The sequence below is a fragment of the Tigriopus californicus genome, chromosome 6, assembly GCF_007210705.1.
Source record: "Tigriopus californicus strain San Diego chromosome 6, Tcal_SD_v2.1, whole genome shotgun sequence".
In the NCBI taxonomy this organism is placed as follows: Eukaryota; Metazoa; Arthropoda; class Copepoda; order Harpacticoida; family Harpacticidae; genus Tigriopus; species Tigriopus californicus.
The window spans coordinates 832,325-851,488 of NC_081445.1; the positions used below are offsets into that span (position 1 = coordinate 832,325).

Sequence of the window (19,164 nt, forward strand, 5' to 3'; positions counted from 1 at the left end):
ATACTTCAGTCCCTTGAATTATATAACATTCAACGAAGATACAAGCGATATCTTATTCTTTACACATTCAAGTGTCTGCACGGACTTTGCCCCAATCCAGGCGTTGAACACTCCCAGAGTCACAGAAGAGGCATTACTTGTGCCATACGACATAATGAGAGTTCATTGGTCAACAAACTCCTTAAGAGCCTTAAGCTGTCTTTCGTTTTGAATAAAGCCCCTTCTCAAAGATGACGGAATACATGGATGTGGAGGCTCCTGGCGAAAGTATCATTTCCGGTTCTTGTCAAGTCAACAAGCTAATTTTGCAACCAACTTCGGGTATGGCAATCTGAAGCCTAGGTAAAAAAATTCAAAACGATTGAATGATTTTTGTAGAACTGATGGCATCTTAAGAAACAGTACAGTCATTGTTGCTATGTACTGTACTAACCTGCGTCATCACAATCGTCCTTTTGGACAATTGAGGTTTCAATTATCCTTAAATGACTCGCTCAAGTACACAGACAAGGCTAAATTTCAATTCACTGTTACTCGTCAACCAAAGCCCCAATCGTGCTGAAACTTGCTATGTAAGTTACTTCAACTCATATCAAATTGATCTTGTCAAAAAAAAAATCAGTGGCCTAATTTAATAAAAATGTGCAGCTAACTGCCCGAGCGGAGATCTCCATGTCTTTCGTCCTTCTTGCCCTACTCTGTACAACCTTTTGCCTATACCTCTCCGACAACTCTACGTATTAGATGAAGCATTGCCCAGTTTTGAGCGAGACTTAGATCGTTTTCTGAGGCCGGTTCTTTGAATCGCGTCTAGTTCTTGCACTAATACATGTACTAGTTCACCATTAATTAGCCGTTAATTTTGACGATGGCAAAAGATTCGATGCAAATGCATTCGAAGTACCAAGTGTACGAAAAGTGTAAAAAGGATCAACTTATATTGATATTCAGTCCCATCTTTTATTGAGAGCAATCGCACCTTTTGTCACTCCTGATCTTGATAGAACTAAGAGTCTAAGTGTTTTGTTTTGTGCAAGTGATCGCCAGGCTGCCTAAGGTAAGACACCTTTGCTTTTAGCTTTCTCTTCTTCCTATATCTAGCATTGTAGTTTTATATTCTTACATTCTCTTCATATATTCCGGTTTTCTTTCACTTATTTCGTCTATCGATGTTTTCATCCCAATTTTAGGGTATTTCATGCATTTTTGTTTCTGAGGAGTATTTGAATTGTTGTTTCAGTTTATAACTATTGGTAGGTGTGTTTTTATTGCACTTTTCATTCAATCAGTTTGGTTTTGCATCTTCAGTCCAAAATAGGGGTTTTGAACCTTCTGTTGTTTGATTCCATTGGTTTTTGTTTGTTCCTGTAGCTTGGAGAATTGATGCATGCTCGTTGAGGCTAGCTGGCTTGGTCAGCCATATCATGGAGTCGGTCAGGGCTGGACAGGAAAGCTCTTTTTGAGAGCTCGCTAGATAACGTTTCTGCGATGCATTACATCCTATTCAGGTACTTGAACGAAGTGGTAGAGTTGATATGCCACTCTCTCAACAAATTGGTCAAATATCTTCCAACAAGGTTTTGTAGAGTTTTCCTCTCCAGCCCTGACGATCTCTATGCACAGAGATAAAAATACCCTTCAAAGTTTTGATAGAAATTCCCAAGCACATCTTGGCATTTTTCTCCCTCAGAAAATCATGGGGAACAATTTTGATTTTATTGCTTTATGAAATTCTAGCCCACATGAAAACACTTACATACCTAAAAACATTATAAAAACTAAAATTTTCAAAAACCTACCTGTTGAGGTATGAAATGAGTGGAGAGAGCCGAATTGGATTCGGGGAATGGATGTATATTATTGAATGGTGAATGAAGAAGTGATTAGCTTATTGGAGAGGAACAAAAGGTAGAACAATGGCAAGTAGGAGTGAGGGATGATGAAGAGTACTATGGACATTTGATAGATGGCAGAATATTGATTAAAAGGCAAGACCTCACCTGTAAGTTGGGAGCACATTTAGATAGCTCTTGAATATAGATTATGATATCATCTATTTCACCGCTACTTAGTTACATCGGATTTAGTGGTCCAAATTTCATGGTCCCAAAATGCCCCGGTTATATGTTAATTCAATTTGCCAAAGAATTAATATCGATTTTCAATATCACAAGTACAAAAAGATCATTTTTTATTTTCTTGCACAGTCTCACAATAGCTAAAAATGCTATACAATGTCACTTAAAACACACTAAAAGTGTAATCTTTGGAAATGTGTTTTACAATTATCATGTGTACACTTAGTTATCCATTCACTTAAATGTTGGAGACAATACATATAACAAACAATGTTATAGATTTTGTCGTTTCTTGAAGTCTTTGTTGAAACTGATTGAAAATAGCTGCTTTAAGGCTTCATTGCTATTTGTGAAATTTTCAGTGACCACTCACTAAATGTACCTCTGATGCTTTAAAAATAATTTTTTAAAAATCTGCTTTCTTGAGGGTTTTAGATATGGTTGTACAAGGTTTGAAGTTAATTTGACATTATCCAAGAAATGGAAAAATAATCTTTCATTCTTGCGATAGTGAAAATCGATATCAATTCTTTGGGAAATTGAATTAACATATAAAAGGGGCATTTTGGGGCCAAAAACGATGACATTTGAACTAGTAAATCCGATATGACTAAGTAGCGGTGAAATAGATGATATCGTAAATTATATTCAAGAGCTAACTATGTGTGCTCCTGATTTACATGGAGTAGGTTTTTGAAAATTTTAGATTTCATAATGTTCTTAGGTATGTAAGTTTTTTATGTGGGCTAGAATTCCATAAAGCAAAAAAGTTAAAGTTGTTCCCTATGACTTTTTGAGATAGAAAAATGGCAATTTGTGTTTGGGAATATCTCTGGAAACTTGATAGGGCTTTTTAAACACCTTGTATGGTCAAGAGAAAGTCGTCATTGTTGACCCATTGGTTTCTCATCTCCTCTTTTCCTCTCTTGTTAACCAAAACCCAAACCTACCTCCCCCCTAATCTTTTATCGTTTTCCTTTTGTCCCCAGGGAGTGTTTTTGTCATCGGTCTCCACTTGGTCCATGTTGCTTACTGGGGGTGTTTAGCTGAGCTGGTTTTCACCCTTTCATCTTACCTTCCCTCATTTCTCATCTTTTTCTCAATTCTCTTTTTCCTCTCGCTCATTACTACTGATTTTCCTGTTGTCGATCAAGGAAGGTTCCAGATTACAGAACTTTCTCTGTATTCGTCATTTCAGTTTTTTAGACTTGATACTCTTGAATAGCCTTGCTTTCAATCACCATGGAAGTTTTATTGAAAGGACTTTCTGAAAGTGTTAGGAACTATCTTGAGTTGGTATAGGATGGGAAAACTCCTCCCTCTATTTAAAAGCCTTGCATTATGGAAGGTTTGATAGCTTGGATTTGTCACACCAACCTACTATATACTCTAATTTACAGAAAAAATTGTCTTGAGGACTTGCACTTCTAATGATGTCTTGGGCAGAAGGGAAAGGCTGTACAGGCCTCTTGATGAATTTGTTGATCACCTTGTAATCCGCGACCAATCGAAGCCCGGCCTTGCCTCCTTCTTTAGGGACGAAGTGAGCGCGAGCACACCATGTCGTAGCCTCCTCTACATGAGAAATTCGGCCTGAATCAAGCAACCGTTTGATAGTTGCGTCTGCTTCAGCGCGGTAATGCAGAGGAATGGGGCGTGAGGTATTGGCGTGGTAAGGAACAGCGTCCTCTGTCAATCTGATTTGGATGGGATCACCCACGACGGGTTGATCCAGAGCCAGGGAATCTGACAGTACATCGTGGAACTGCCTCCTCAGGTCCTGAGTCATTTCATCTATTGCGCTGGAATCTTCAATTGCTGTGGTAATCTCCCCGGAGGCCGCCAAAGGGAAGGCAGAACCGATGACTCCAAGATTCTGGAGGTCATGCCATGAGATGAGCATGCAATTGCGCATACATGAAGAGACGAGGCAGTCCACGTACGCCGTTCTGCTCTTGACAGTCAGTTCAAGGACAACTTGGCCCGCCACGGACATTTGATCACCATTAGCCGCTCTTACCGTGTCACTGGTTGCATCCAGCCGAAGACCATGCCTCTGGGCCACGTCCATGGATAGTATGGTTCTTGTAGCTCCTGTGTCAGGGATGGCCCTTAGTTGTAACTGGACTTTGTGAGGAGACCGAACATGGACATGGATCCTTGGGGTTGCGCGCGACCCAGAAGCGCTCTGGACCGCCTCAACACCACGGACATGTTACACCAAGTTGGAGTCCTCGTAGTTGAAGGGAGTTTGACCGACGGCCTCGGGTTCTTCCGGTTACTTTGAAGGCATTGTATTGGCCTCTGTGACCTGGGAAGCTCGGGCGGGTGTCTTTGGGAATGACACACCACTCATGCATGCGGAGCTTAAGTGCAATTAAGGCCACACATGTTGCACGAGGACGTTCTCTTGGGGCACTGTGCAGCCTTGTGCTCCTTGGCGCCGCAGCAAGTGCATTTTCCTTCCAGATCCGCCCATGATTTGGCCTTACCAGACTTTTGCCGGTTACTCTTCTTCTGGGACTGTTGTCCTATCACTCTATTGACCTCGGCGGAGGCCGTTGACGGCTGTGTAGAAGCTGCGAAAATGGCCCTTTCATACGACAATATCTTCTGCTTCACTGTCCTCCGGGAAAGATTCTCCAGCTCGAGCAGCTTCTTCTTCAGCTTCTCGTCTGCATACACGGAAGAGACGAGACAAATGGCTTGAATTTGGTCAATGGACATGTTAGCCAGCAGGTCGGCTTCCTTGGCCAGTGATTCCATCTTGGCAAGGTGCTTGGAATATGAGTCGCCGGACTTCCAATTGGTTGCGAAGTATTCGACCCGCCTGGCTTGCATTGGATACTGTTGGCGGAACTTGGCTTCGATGAGTTTGAGCATACCACCGACCCCAAAGATTTCGGTCGTCATGCTCACCTGTGGAGCGACCATATTCTCAAGCTCCACGTCGATGAATTGACGGACGTAAGTTTGTTGATCCAACGTTGTATACGACGATAAGTTGTTGGTCTTGAAAAATGACTGCATCTTGAGCAGCCACGAACGCAATTCGGCCGGGGTATTGTCCAGTGAAAGCACCGGAACCTTGACCTTGGGCACCTGTTTGACTGAAGAGGCAGGTGCAGAAGCGTTGGGTAGACTGGAGACCATTGTGGGTGCTGGGGCACACATGCCCATGGCCTTGATACAAAGGACTTGGGTTGGGTTGTNTAGACTGGAGACCATTGTGGGTGCTGGGGCACACATGCCCATGGCCTTGATACAAAGGACTTGGGTTGGGTTGTGCTCATCCAGTATTTCGGATTCTTTGCCAGCCCAGGCAGCTTGATTCTCGGGTGCATCCAGATTCATGGCCACTTTGAGCTTCTCCAACATTTTCTCATTTTGAGAGTTGAAATTCTTGAAGCAGGTGTTGACCTGTTCTCCCGCAAACGCCGATGGGCATTCGATAGCGGCCTCGGCCGTTCTGGTGGCCGCGGATTTCAACCTGTTAAACCATCCGCGCTGGTCCGCCGCGGCAGCCTTAGCCGACTCCAGAGTAGGAGCCATTTCACTTGTCACGAGAATTTGTCTATCACTTGATCAGAAGAGTGTCTTTTAGAAGCATTTTCAATCTGAAATGTTCAGTCAGCCATATTTCTTACGGCACGAGAAGACCACGCGTCACGTTAAGTTCTTGAGATCAACTGCCCCTCGAGAGAGAGCAGTCAGCTTTATTGATATACTATACGGATAACCGGATGAGACAAGGAAAACATGTACATAAAGCCGAATGGAACGGGGTTGTTCCCTTAGTTCCAAGCGGTGTTACTCACAATGCTGATAAAGTTTTTTTTTGCAAATGCCAAGACTTCTAGTAACGATTTTCATTGTTATTGAAACAAAAGGAACAACTTTTGTAAACAATCACCTTGAATTTCAGCTCAGATTAGAATATTAATCCACTTAAAAGCAATCCTCCTGGTTTCATCCACCAGACGAGGGAACCTTAGTTGCGTTTCCAACTAAAAATCTATTCAAATCCACGGAGTAAACGATAAGATATCTCGTTTTCAAAGATTACATATGCATCAAATTTGACTACAAATTACAAATTGCTCCGGTCATATCTTAAAGCAATTGCCAAGAAATATAATAAGCTTTTTCTATGCCTAAAATACAAATGGAAATATTTCACTTTTCTGAACAAGGTAGAAAAACCCGAATATAGTTTGCATTATAACTTAAAACTTACTTAATGTCAATATTTCTAAATTGTAATACCATATTCGTCAATCACAACTTTAATCCAGCTTAAATTTAACTTTGACAAAGTTCCATTAACGTTGCATGAAAGCATCGCTATTATGTAGAAATTAATTATTGCAAAAACTGACAATTTTGTTAATCAAACTGGTTCAGGTTTGGTTTTTCACGGCTCTTTGGTAAGACGTTTTTACTTTAAACCCTAATAAGTGTATTGCTCGTTTATGTTTAGCTTTAGCAGTTTCTCTCTGATTTGTAGTGTAGTATTTCTAGTTCCAAATCGTTATGTGTAGTTCTTTAGTTTGATTGTATTGATCCTTGACAATTCGAATTGATTTTTCATGAGCGTATTGATTTTATTTTGTGTTAGATCAGTTTGTTGAACTTATTTCTGTGCTTTTGTGTTGTTTTCCTAGTTTACATATCTTCTTGATTCCTTGTTTTTCTCTGTCCCTTACTCCATGTTTGCTATCTCCATCATAGATTTCTAGGTTTAGTTTGATGTGAGGTAGTTTATTCCTATTTTGCTGCGTTGTTCCTGTATCTCAGGACGAGATATCATAGCCTTTTCGTTTTCTTCTTTTTCTTGGTCTCTTGATTTTGCTGCTCATAGATAGCTACACCTCCTGCATTTATGATGGAAGCTATTTGTGGGAAAGTCAGCAAAGAGGCTAGGCAATGTTTGGACTTGGTCTTAGCAGGGAAGGATCCTTCCATAGTCAATAAGCCGTATATTATAGAGGCTTTAGTTGTTTGGGTCAATGAAACCAGGGTGCTGCTTGAACAACAGGCTCACCCAGAAGTTCAAAAGTCGACTGATTCGACCAATATAGAAGTTGAAGTAGTACCTCCTCTTGAAAAAGAGCAGGCAAAGACAGAGGTAGAGAAAACAGTCCGTCCTATTTACCGGAAGCAGTCTTGTCCTGAAGAAGGAAAAGGCTGCCATTTTGACCACCCTAAATGGTGTCAAAAACTTCTCAAGTTCGGCCTTGGGAAGTACAATGGGAAGAAGGGATGTTCGAAGGTACATTATCCTTTTTTCACCCGTACATTTGCATCCATGAGACTTAAGACGTGCTTTAATGTACGGTGTACCTCCGTCCACGTAGAAGTGACGCAAAGAAAGGCGAGAAATAGGATAGCTCAGTTTCGTAGTTTTAGAGCCGACCCTATTCCTAAACCTAATCCCACCCCTTCCCCCTTCCTTAACCCATTTAACTTCCTCCCTCCCTCTCTTCCTATCCCCCGCCCTCTCTCCCAATTCCCTCCTCTTCCTTCAAATACCCGATCCACCCCTATTCCTACAAACACTCTCCTCCCTAATATTCCTTGCCCCACTCCTATTCCCAAAATTCGTTCCTATTCTAACGTAGCTGCCCAACCCATTCCGCAAACCCAACCATCCCCATTAGCTCATGCTTTGCCTCCAGTAGAACGTAGCTTTGTTGATAAGAGGGATTGTTTACAGTTGGAGAGGATGGTCCAAGATCTTGTGAATTTGGTGCGTCAAACGAGAGGCCCATAAAGGGGCTATATTTGAACGTGCATTGTCTGATTTCTAAAAAGAAACTACTTTTTGTCAGCTCTCCAATTCACTGGAAATGAGTTGGATAAGGCAGTTTGCTCAAAGGTTTTCTTTGTAGGGGACTTTAATTTTCCGGCTAGCATTGTAGAGTGGGAGGCTAATCCCGATGGATATATTCCCATTTCGAAATCGATACCTCAGTCGTTTGAAAAGCTGGAGGAGTTTGTGATCTTGCGCAATTTCTCCCAGTATGTTGGTGTAGCCACTAGAGAGAATGGCGTTCTCGATTTGGTCTTTTCCAATGACCCTGATCTGATCCAGTACGTCCATGTGACACCTAGCAATCTGTCAGATCATCATGTTCTCGAGATAGGGTCGACCATAACTCAAAAGCCGGCGTGCTCTAGAGTAAGATTGGTCAAAAAGGTCGGTGTGGCTGAGTTCAAGTTCAAAGATGAACATTGGCCATTGATTATAGAAAGATTAGGAGAACTTGACCTGATTTCAAGTCTGAAAGAGGAATCGTCCATAGATGCAGCCATTCATAAGTTATTTTCAGGTTTTAAGGAAGTTTGCTGTAGTATAGCAATCTCTGAATGTGTGCCGAAAGGTGGTACACAGACAAAAATTCCAAAATGTAAGAAGCCTTTGTTCAAAAAGAGTTTTAAACTGGCAAAAAGGCTGAAGAGCACTTCGAATCCAGTAATTGTGGGTAGTCTCCAAAAATGTTGGACAAAGTTCAGGGTAAGATTAAGGCCTCCATCGAATAGGACCAGTTACAAACTGAGAGTAAGGTGGTTCAGGAGGTCAGGTCGAATGCGAAGGCTTTTTTCTCTTATCCGAACTCTAAGGGAAAGATGAAACACCCCCATTGGGCCTTTTGAGGTTGATGTGGAAGCCGTTAGCAACGTAGAGACTATTGCTAACATGCTTGGAGATCAGTTCTCCAATGTGTTTTCATCCCCACTGAGTTCAGAATCAACAGCTCATTGCTCTGAAGATGAGTCTGTTGAGATTGACAAGGTCAGTCAAGTTGAGGGTTAAGATGATCTTGTAGTCACAGATCAAGATGCTTTAGAGGCCATCAGAGACTTGAGACTCTCGAACTCTTCTGGTCCTGATGGTGTGACATCTCAGTTTCTGATCATTGGTTCTTGCTCCTGTTTTCTCGTACTCTCGTTTTCTCGAGACTAACTTTGTGTCGTCAGCATAGGAAGGAAGATTGGGAATATTATTAGTAGGGTCGGAAAGACAATTTTTCAATATTTTTAGTCTTGGCTTGGTTTTTCAAGGACTTTTTTAACCGCCTCAAGGGATGAAATCCCCACTACTATCAAAATTAAAGGATATATTTCATCTATTTTTACCTTTCAATCTTTTATAATATTTGGTCTACCAACGAATTTGAGTTGGTACACCGAGCTAGTCCTTGAATGTAGGGTTGATCTGGAGTGCCAGTTAAAAAGTTGTCCAAATCTGACGTGAAAGGTGGTGCCGGATCAATAACGGTTTAATAAACTTTAAGTGTTTTGGTAATTTTTCGGCAAAAAAACGTTTTCGGGAGTTTTAACCTGAAATAGCCTAAAACTTACGATTTTGGGGGAATTTGAAGAGGTTTTGTCATATTTTGACAGAATTTTGAAGCACATTCCAAATGTAAAATCTAATGTGAAATTTTTTTTTGCTAAATAAATAAAAGGGCGAAAAACACGAACATTTATTTCGTTTCAGAAAATGATGCCTTTGCAGCGAGGTTTTCTTTTTACCATCCCTTTTTTAGATTTGGGTTTTGGTTGGCATTGATAAATAATAAAGCTATATTTTGCTTTTTTGCCTTGAATTATGGTGTAACTTGTCTGTACGTAATTGCCTTTTACTCTCACTCAACAATGATATTGGTTTTACAAATCATTAAAGAATTAAGGATACTTTAAAGCATGACTCTCACTTGGAGTTAGCTTAAAAATTTAATTTTTCGTTGATTTGAAGACAAGACTTGACCCAAAAAGCAAGAAGTTCGAGAAAAATAACATTACACAATATGTGCCTTAAAAACTATCAAAATATTTGAATAAACAAATATCTAACTACTTTTTACTTTTTGCAACTCATTTTTACGTTTCGGAACTAATCTTGGCTAAATGTAACCACCTAAAACTAAACTACTTTAACGAAATCATTATTTTCCGACCGCTACATACAAAGCTTTTGAAGGGGGGACAATGTATACTGCGAAAAAGGTAGATCCTAAATGGAGCATTGCGGAACGCCTGACTTAATCTTATGATGAATGAAGCTTTTTATCCAATCAAGATACTTGCCTTGGATCCCAATGTTGTGAAGCCTATTCAACAAAACGCCATGATCTACTTTATCAAAGCCCTTTGAAACACAATTTGTATTGAAAAAATTGAATACTTTGAACCCGACGACCAAATCATCTTATTGACATTTGAAATGTGACACTCAGACATAACAAGGGATAGGAAAATAGTTTTTTAGGTTTGTTTTATTCTCATTCTATTCACCCATAGTTCTCTCTCAAACTGTTACACCCTCTTTCTCATTACTCGCAACAGGTTTATCTCTCTGTACATATACTTCCCTCTATCAACAATAAAGAACTAGTTGTCAACCACCACTCGGCCATGCAACAAGGTTGAATTAAATTTTAAAATATTTTGATCGTTTTGAGGCAGGAGGGAAACTCTTTCGCGAATTTCAACTACATTCCAATCTAAAAAGGATTTTTGTCAAGTTTAGAAGAGCTATAGTCATAACGAAATTTTATGCATGTCATTTTTCCCGAATCGCTGATGATTGGATGAAAAAATTACATCTATCTTGATTTTGCGATGTTTAGGTTTCAAAGGAGTCTCTTCAATTTGATCATCACTTCATGAGATTTCATATTTTGGTTATCATTGATAAACAACTAAAGTTGAATTTTTCTTATCTCCCTCTTCTTCGAATCCTTTTGCATATCTATCCATGAATAATGCCGTTACATTGCAATCTGTACACAATTGCTTAAAATTGACACCCAATGATTTTGCTAATCATTCATGATATAAAAGTGCTTCAAAATATGAACCTCACTTAGGAGTTGTCAACATGAATCAGCTTGAATTCTTTTTTTTCCTTTGAAGAAAAGATTCGACCCAAAGAGCCAGAAGCTGGAAAAACAGAATAAAACACTTTTTTGTTTTGAAAACCATCAAAATATTTGAATATCCAAACACGTTACTACCAATTTTTCCGTTTTCAGAACTTCTGAGGGCGACGCCGTCAGCAGGATTTTGACTTAACGCGTTTAGATACGCCAATATATTGTGTTCCCTCAACTTTCAGCTCCTTGTTGTAACCAAGAGGTTGATAATGGCACAGAAGGGGGTCTTAATCTTTGTGGTGGGAGTGATCGTGTGTTTGACATACCTTGGCATTCATCAATTTCAAAATATTCCAAGGAACAAAAGCAATCCCCAACAGTGGCCAAAAATCAACATTGACCCATCGACCATTTTCTTGGGCAATGCTATTGGGTCTCATCACCTCAAACCTGAGTGGGCTTTGATTGGAACTGATCCCAGGGCCTACAAGGGACCCATTGTGAAAGGGTGGCCTCCGGGCAAATCCCGAGACATGCACCAAATCATGGTCAAGGACTATGTCATTGAGCAATGCTCCAATCAAAATCTGAGCGGAGTTAAGCTCTTCATTGGCGTGAAAACGGTGGCAAATCGCTTTGAAGCCCGCGATACCACCCGAGAGACTTGGGCCTCGTTCCAGCACAACCACCCGGATGTGAAGGTCATGTTTTTCTCGGGCGAAGTGGAGGATCTTCAATTGTTGAACCATTTGAAGTTAGAGATTCAGGCCCACTGTGATTTGGTAATTGTCCATGGACTGGATACCTATCAAAATGTGACCATGAAGACAGTGTCCATTTTGAGCTACATCTACGATCAGCAATTAGGTTTGAACCCGGAGGTATCCATGATCATGGACGATGACTCGTATCTGAATCTCCAACGGTTGCATCATCTCATCTCACACCGGCTTTTGGCGAGGCCATTCGACAACGCTTTGACCGGGTTCGTTTTTGGAGGTGAGATCTACTTTGCCAATGGGATTGCACCTTGGGGATGGACTTCAAGTTTTGAACTTTCTACACTTGGCAGGTTAGCCGTCAGACCAAAACTGGTTTATAATACTGATGTTATTAATCTGCCTGTGCCGCAACCTTTCAAACCAGTACTGCCAATTTTCATACTCGTTTGATTTTTTTTACGTAATTGCATTTTCAGACCCAAAACCCAACCGGGGTCCAACTGTGCAAGAGTGTTTTGAAAATTGGCAATGCAGGAAAATTGATCGCATCAGTAGTTTAAAGTTCTGAAAGGGATCAAATAGAAAATTACGGGAGGTTGATGCTAGAGTTATTAATATTCATTTTCAATGACTAGAGACCTCGAAAAAATTGCTCTTTTTTGCCGAAATAGATTTTTGGGGCAGTTGAGAGACATGAGAAAAAAGCAGAGAAAGTGCGAAAAAAGTTGCAAAATGCGGGAAATGTGCAAAAATGCAAAAAAAACTTGTAATAGTACGCACAGATCGAATTCTTACAATTGGAAAAGATTGTTTTTAGCCCGTTTTAGCCTTTTTCTGTAGCTTCTATCAGTCCCAAAATCTTGTCACACAACTGCATTTACTAACATGTATGGTCATCAGTAGAGTCAGGCCAAAAATGTTTTACAAATAGAAATATTTTTTGCATATTTTGGAATTTTGAGGCCCAAAATGATATTCCTGTCTAGTTTCATTTTTTGACCTATTTTTTCTTTTCATCCTGTGATGACACGTAACAAAGAGAATGATGACCTCTGGGAACAAGGACTTTATTCAGTTGTGGATCAAATAGGACACAAATCGAATCATTAAGTGAGCAAAAGCGCCCTAGGCAATAGCACTAGACCCTCGAAAAGAATCCATTATATACTGTACCATAACATTGAAACTACTTAAAAAGTGTCTCAATGTCAAGCATTGTAACAAAGAAGATTTCATTTCTTGTCAAAAAAATAAAGAAGCTCAAAAAATCACACTGTATATGTAATTGCTTCCCTAGAATTTGGCAACAGAAAAAGACGAGAAACAGGAATAACGATGACATATTTTGTCGGAGCCTACTTATCAGTAGATCTGGAAAAAAGGTCCACTTTTTGGCCGAGAATTTATATGAAGCTGAGAAAATATGAGAAAATGTAGAAATACTCAAAACCAAGTATGAAAATGCAAACTGAGATGGAATAATGAGCAAGAAAAAAATGTGAAAATGCAAGAAGAGTTGGAATAATGGGAAAAACAAGTGTGAAAGTGCAGAAAAGGCTGCAATAATGCAAAAAGAATGCAAACAAGGAGAAAAAGATCATTTTAGTCCCTATTAGTCTCTCTCCTGCATTTTTATTGGATCTCGAAAGTACCGCCCTCTAAGAATTGAACTTCGTGCGTCATCTTGAGCTTTTGACGGTCATTGCTCGCAGACGAATGGCAAAGAAAAGCGCCAAATTATTGTCAAATAGCGCAAGTAATAGCCTCAGCTGACGCGACTGTCGCTTATTCTGGTGAGTCTTAGGGTATTCTCTTTCTTTTTCCCTTCTTCCATAACATAAAAGAGGAGTTGTGGGAGACTGGATTGGCAAATGCGCAATCAGGGCTTGCTTGGCAGTAGGCTTTTAAGACAAATTCAAATGATAATTCCTGCAAAGAACAACCAATAAATGTATTCTTGTAATATAAAACTTATCCATTATTTCAATTCGAAAATATTGGTGTCTTCAATTTTTCAACAGAAGCCCCATTTCAATGATTTTCAAGGACAAAGATAGAGCGCCCTCATTTAAAGCCAGGCTCTAGAGGACACCCTTTATGCTGTGGACCTCCCCTGGGGGCATCTTTGTTTTTGTTATGGTTAAATCTCAAGAGTCCATTTGTTGCATCATCTAGGCATACATCTGGCTTTACAAGTTTTCCATTGAGTTTCTCTGTTTCATTTAAAAAAACAATAACATTTTTTTGTTCTAACGTTGATATTACAACACGTTTTCAATTGATATGGAAGTTATGGATTTCCCTCTTGTTGTTGCTTACCTCTCAAGTGAGGAAAACTGCAGTGACTTCACTTACATCCAAAATGTCGGTTCTTGGCGTGTACATTACCCCCGTCCATATTCCAGTGGCTCATGGCATGGTTCAGGCGAATAAGAGATGCAATAAAAAAGCTGCGTTTTATGCATCATGTTTTATTCAGAAAAATTTGAAATTGCCCGTTTGTTGAAGATGGGAAAGGTAAAAGAGTTTTATTTTTTGCCTTTCAGGAACCTTAAACAGACCCCCTGCTGACTCTACAAAGGAGTTCACAGACCGTACGGTTTGTCCCACTTACATGTACAAAGGTGATCTATATCCTCCGTTTCTGGGTGGATCGGGATATATTCTGCCCCAAGCTGTGATCTCCTGTCTCTATGAGCAGACCAGGCGTCTCCCGTTCCTTCACCTTGATGACGTGTTTGTGACGGGCTTTTGCGCAGAAGCGTGCGGCTTCATGCGGGTCGCTCACTCTCAATTCTTACACGGCCACAAAAACTTTGAAGAAATCACGTGTCATCAAATTGTTCTGCATTACCAATCGGCAGAGGAGCGCCTCCGCATTTTTGATAAGCTTGCCAAAGAATGCACCTATGAAAGTTTATGAGACTTTTTAGTCTTTTTAAAGCAATCAAACTTGTGTCTTGAATCCAATTACCTTTATGTTCTGGCCAACAAGGTGCCAAAAGGCAAGTAAGATTTTTCAATTCGTCAAGACATGCTTTTCCAGAATATATAGTTTGAGCAACTTCAAGTTTGAGGCCACACGTCCCACTAAAACCATCATTGAAGCTGCATGCTTCGTTTTGAACGTGAACCTAAAGTGGTCTGAAGAGTCTTCAGGCTTCTGGGTGGCAATGTAGTGATCCGTGCAGCTGTTGGGGACTCTGTCCACAAGGAAATTTTTTTTATCCAAAAAGATGATCATAAGCAGAGCATCATGCTGTATCATCATTGTGAGTAGAGCCTTGGATCTTTCAAGTCTTTTAGCCTTGGTATTATTATTGATAAAACATTTGTTTCTCCTGGCTCTTGATCTGGGCCAGGGACAGATCATCCAGGATGGAATGATTTTCCCCGCTCTTCTGAGTAGGTGTGAACTTGAAAGAAGAAAGACGAGAAGGATAATTAAGAATCTTGAGATTTCCAGTAGCGTTAAGCATTTGTAAATTGAGAATTGATTTCAGAGGTTTACGATCGGAAATCACAGTGGAGTGTTCCATACCCGCCAAATACGTCTGACATTTGTCGACAACCCAATAAATTGTCAGTGTTTCCATCTCTACTATAACATAATGGGTCTTCAACAAGAAAGATCCGTTTTGTATAAGTCGTCATTGGTCCTCCAGACGTTGTAATCAGGTTAACCACTGACCCTTTAACTTCGATCCGTACGTTGAAGGACTGTTTGCGCCCCAATCTTGTACATAACCAAAGTAGGAAGAGCCTTTTTACTTCGATGAAGGCTATCATGTGCTCAGGAAGCCACATGAAGGAGTTGGTTTCATGCTCTTCAAAATACTCTACGTATAGTGATCCGGGTGGTGTGTGCCAATGCTGAGTCATGTTGGAAGACGCATTGATCGACCTTGTGAGTTGCAACATCATTCAGCATCCATGGTATGATGGTCTTCAGCATAGTTTGGATATAATCAGTAGCGCTAGCAGTGAGGCGAAATCCCTCAGAGTAGAACACTAGCGGAATACCTCTCCAGTTGATGCAAAAAAACAAAGAACATTACTGCCGCCGGGTGCTTTGTTTTTGTAACATATTTGTATTTTGGGGTGGTTGACACAACGCCACTTTGTTTCCTTTATGTCTGGAGACCATTACAGACATTCCTGAGACTTATTGGTCGTTCTGAACATTATATGCAGCATCCAACAAACAGCACACATCACAACATCCGAGAAAAAGAAACGATTATCTTTGGCCATTGGGTTACTTATTATCCACTTCAATACGTTTTGAGCCCTAGGCTTTTTGGACGCCCATTGCTTTTCCTTGGGGTTTAAAAAGAGAGCCCATGATGAAACTTGATCTTGGCCCAGTTCTGTGGCGATGTGGGCGTTAGTGGCGACAGCTTGGCCTCAGGGTAATACCCGCTTTCAGCAAAACCGCAATCTTGTCTCTCTTCGCCTTAATCTTTGATTCAAAATGGAGAAGAAGCCTCAGGCAAAAGCTTGACCTCCATTTTTAAGAAATATCAATAATAGACAGGCAAAGAGACTGAGGGAAAAAGCTTATAAAAAGAAGTCAAATGTGAAATTCAGCATCTGTAATTTTTTGGACCACTTTTATGACAGGTTAGGAGAGTTGGACCTGATGTTAATACTGAAATAGGAATTGGCAAAGGAGATAACCTTAGACCAGCTGATTTTAAGTTATTGAGGAATTCTACTACACGCCAGCTATCCCTGAATATATTCCGAAAGGAGGGACACGAGCCAAAATTTTCAAACAATGTGAAGCAGTTGTTCAGAAAGAGTTGCAAAAAAGGAATAAGGCTTCAGAACACGAAGAATCCGGCCATTGTTGCTTTCATTCAAAGAAAGTTGGATTTGTTCCAAGGTAGAAATTAGACCTACATTGAGAACGATCAGTTAAAATATGAGAGTGCAGTGGTCAAGGTGGGCAGATTATCCGAAGGCTTTTTTTATCTTCTGCAAATATTTAGAGAAAGATAAAACAACCAGTAGGGCCTTTTGAGGTCGGTGGGGAAACCATTGGTTATGTAGAGGTTATTGCTAACATGCTTGGAGATCTGTTCTCTAGGGTATATTCAATTCCACAAAGTTTGGGAACAACAGCTCATTGCTCCATAGCCCTCTTACGCTGCACGAAATATGGTTTACGATCTGCACTTTAGAGGGCGCTTTATGAGTCAGCCTCTACTAAATAAAGGGGCCGATTGGGCCAATTCCTCTTTATTGAATTATAATGCGTTTGTGCTGCTTTTAGCTATTTCTTTCAAAATCTTGTATACATTTAGTGACCCACGACGACGAGAAGATTATTCATTTTATTTGACTTTTATTTGTATATATTATTTGATCGATCAACGAATCAAAATTGGCTGATCTGGCTAATCCTTGAATATAAGGTTAATTCGGAATTTTAGTCAAAACCTTGACCAAGTCTGACTTAAATCCTGCTACTGAATCAACGCCTACGTATTCCCTACGAATATTTGAGGGCAGCAAATTCAACAATGAAGGAGCCCGAGAAAGAAGAGAGTTGGACTTCATTGTTTTAACTAGCCTGGATTCTCAAGGGCTTGAGGGTGCTCTCAAAACGCACATTAAGTCTCTACGGTCACTAGAATTGACCTTAAATCCTGGGTTGGGACAAAGCTCATGAATGCTTTTGAAAACGTACAATATCAGATACCTTTCGTACCTTCTCTGAATACTGTACAATCCCAACCTTTCTAACCTCTCCCAATACGAGAGCTCTCTCATATCCTCAATATTGATTATATTGAATATTGATTTTATGGCATGTCACGAGTAGTTTATCTAGCACTCTACCGTGCCTCTTCCCGTTTTGTTTGGGTTGTCTGACTTTGCAAATAAGGTTGATGAGTTTGTTGAGATTGAAGAGGCTAGCCAAACTCAGAATTTAAAAGACCTTGTAGTCACAGAAAAAGATGCTTTACAGACCATTAGGGACGTGAGGTTTTCGAGCTTTCCTGGCCCTAATTGTGTGACATCTCAGTTTCTAATGACATGCTTACATGTTCTTGCTTCTGAAATTTTGTACTTCTCATCCATGATGCATTACATCTTGGATCTGCAAGCTTCTTACTTCTCTGAAGTCAGTTCATATTGCTCTAATATTTAAAGGGGGAAATAAGTCGCTCCCCAGAAATTATAGACCGATTTCTCTTTGAACATTGCGAAGGTGCTTGAGAAGATCTTGAAGTTTAAACTTGTAAAATCTCTTGGAGTCCATGAAGTCCTTCTTCATAGCCAGCACGGGTTCCGAGCATATCTTAGCACGATGACCCAACTGATTGAGCACATAGAGCAGGTCATTGAGGGACTGGAGAGCCATGAGTCAGTAGATGTTGTCTATTTTGATTTTGCCAAGGCCTTTGATAAAGTTGATCATGGCCTTTTGCTTAATAGACTTCGCGACATTGAGCTCCAAAGCAAGGTTCTCAATTGGATTAGAAGCTTCATTCATGATAGGAAGCACATTGTTAAGGTCGAGGTTTAGAGAGTCAAAAGTCGGTCGACCTCAACTTTGTAAAGCCTTTGACTAGGTCGATCACGATCTTTTAGTTAACAAACCCTATGACCTTGAGATCCAAGGCGAGGTTCTTGGTTGGTTAGTAAGATTCATTTGTGATAAAAATCAATTAAATAAGGTCAGGGGAACATTAGGTGCCATATATACATTATGCTAAGTCTGGTCTTCCTCAGGGTTCCAATTTAGGGCCTCTCCTCCCTTTGATCATCTTCATTGCCCAAAAGCTTAGTAGTGATGACTGTTTTTCTTCTAATGCTGATGACACAAAATTAGTTTGTGGCAGGAATGTACAATCCAATTACGTTTTTTCTCTCCTATTGACAAAGGTTCCTGTAAGTTGCAAAACTGCTTTCCTATCAGGACAGTCCTGGGAAACATAAAAATTTAAAGAAAACAAAATGGACGTAAAATCAATGAAAGTATTGGGGAAAACTATTGTTAACTGCCGGTGTCCTCATGTTGGACCAAATCATGTTCGAGAACGACTAACTTGTTAACATGGAAACAGATTGGTTGGCCATGAGCACTGTTACTGTTATGTGGTCGTGAGCCGGTGGATGACTGATGTTATTGAGCTAACGCACAGGATATATAAATGTGGAATTGGATGCACTATGGAGAGTATAAAGGTATAAATGGGAGCAAGCACGAGGTTAAGAGGACATAACATCTCCCTTGAAAGGGGGGGGGAGGGTTTCATTGACTAGAATAACAGTAATTTATATGACTAGAATTGATATATCATGTGACTAGAGTAATCTTAATCCCAGGCTGAGGTCACTGTCCAAGCATTGGCTTAGGGAGGCGGACATCAGTCCAATAAGTGGGTGTTTGTCTGTTGGTGGGTATTTGTCCGATGGGTGGGTATTCGTCCGATGGGTGGGTATTCGTCCGATGGGCGATCCTTCCAT

At 40.4% G+C, this 19,164-nt stretch overlaps 1 protein-coding gene across 2 annotated transcripts in view; it reads left to right on the forward strand.

Moving 5' to 3' along the window:
* The first annotated feature begins 951 nt into the window (after positions 1-951).
* The window catches only part of LOC131882343 (beta-1,3-galactosyltransferase 1-like), a 46,482-nt gene continuing 28,269 nt past the window's right edge, over positions 952-19,164 (forward strand). Inside the window, exons 1-3 of one of the 2 annotated variants that reach the window (XM_059229462.1) lie at positions 952-1,057; positions 11,203-11,959; positions 14,229-14,765. In XM_059229462.1, coding sequence (XP_059085445.1) covers positions 11,230-11,959; positions 14,229-14,605 — 1,107 coding nt within the window. In that variant the 5' untranslated portion in view covers positions 952-1,057; positions 11,203-11,229 and the 3' untranslated portion in view covers positions 14,606-14,765. Of the gene's footprint in view, positions 1,058-11,202; positions 11,960-14,228; positions 14,766-19,164 lie in introns of those variants that run through there. The other variant, XM_059229463.1, reaches the window with a different exon arrangement.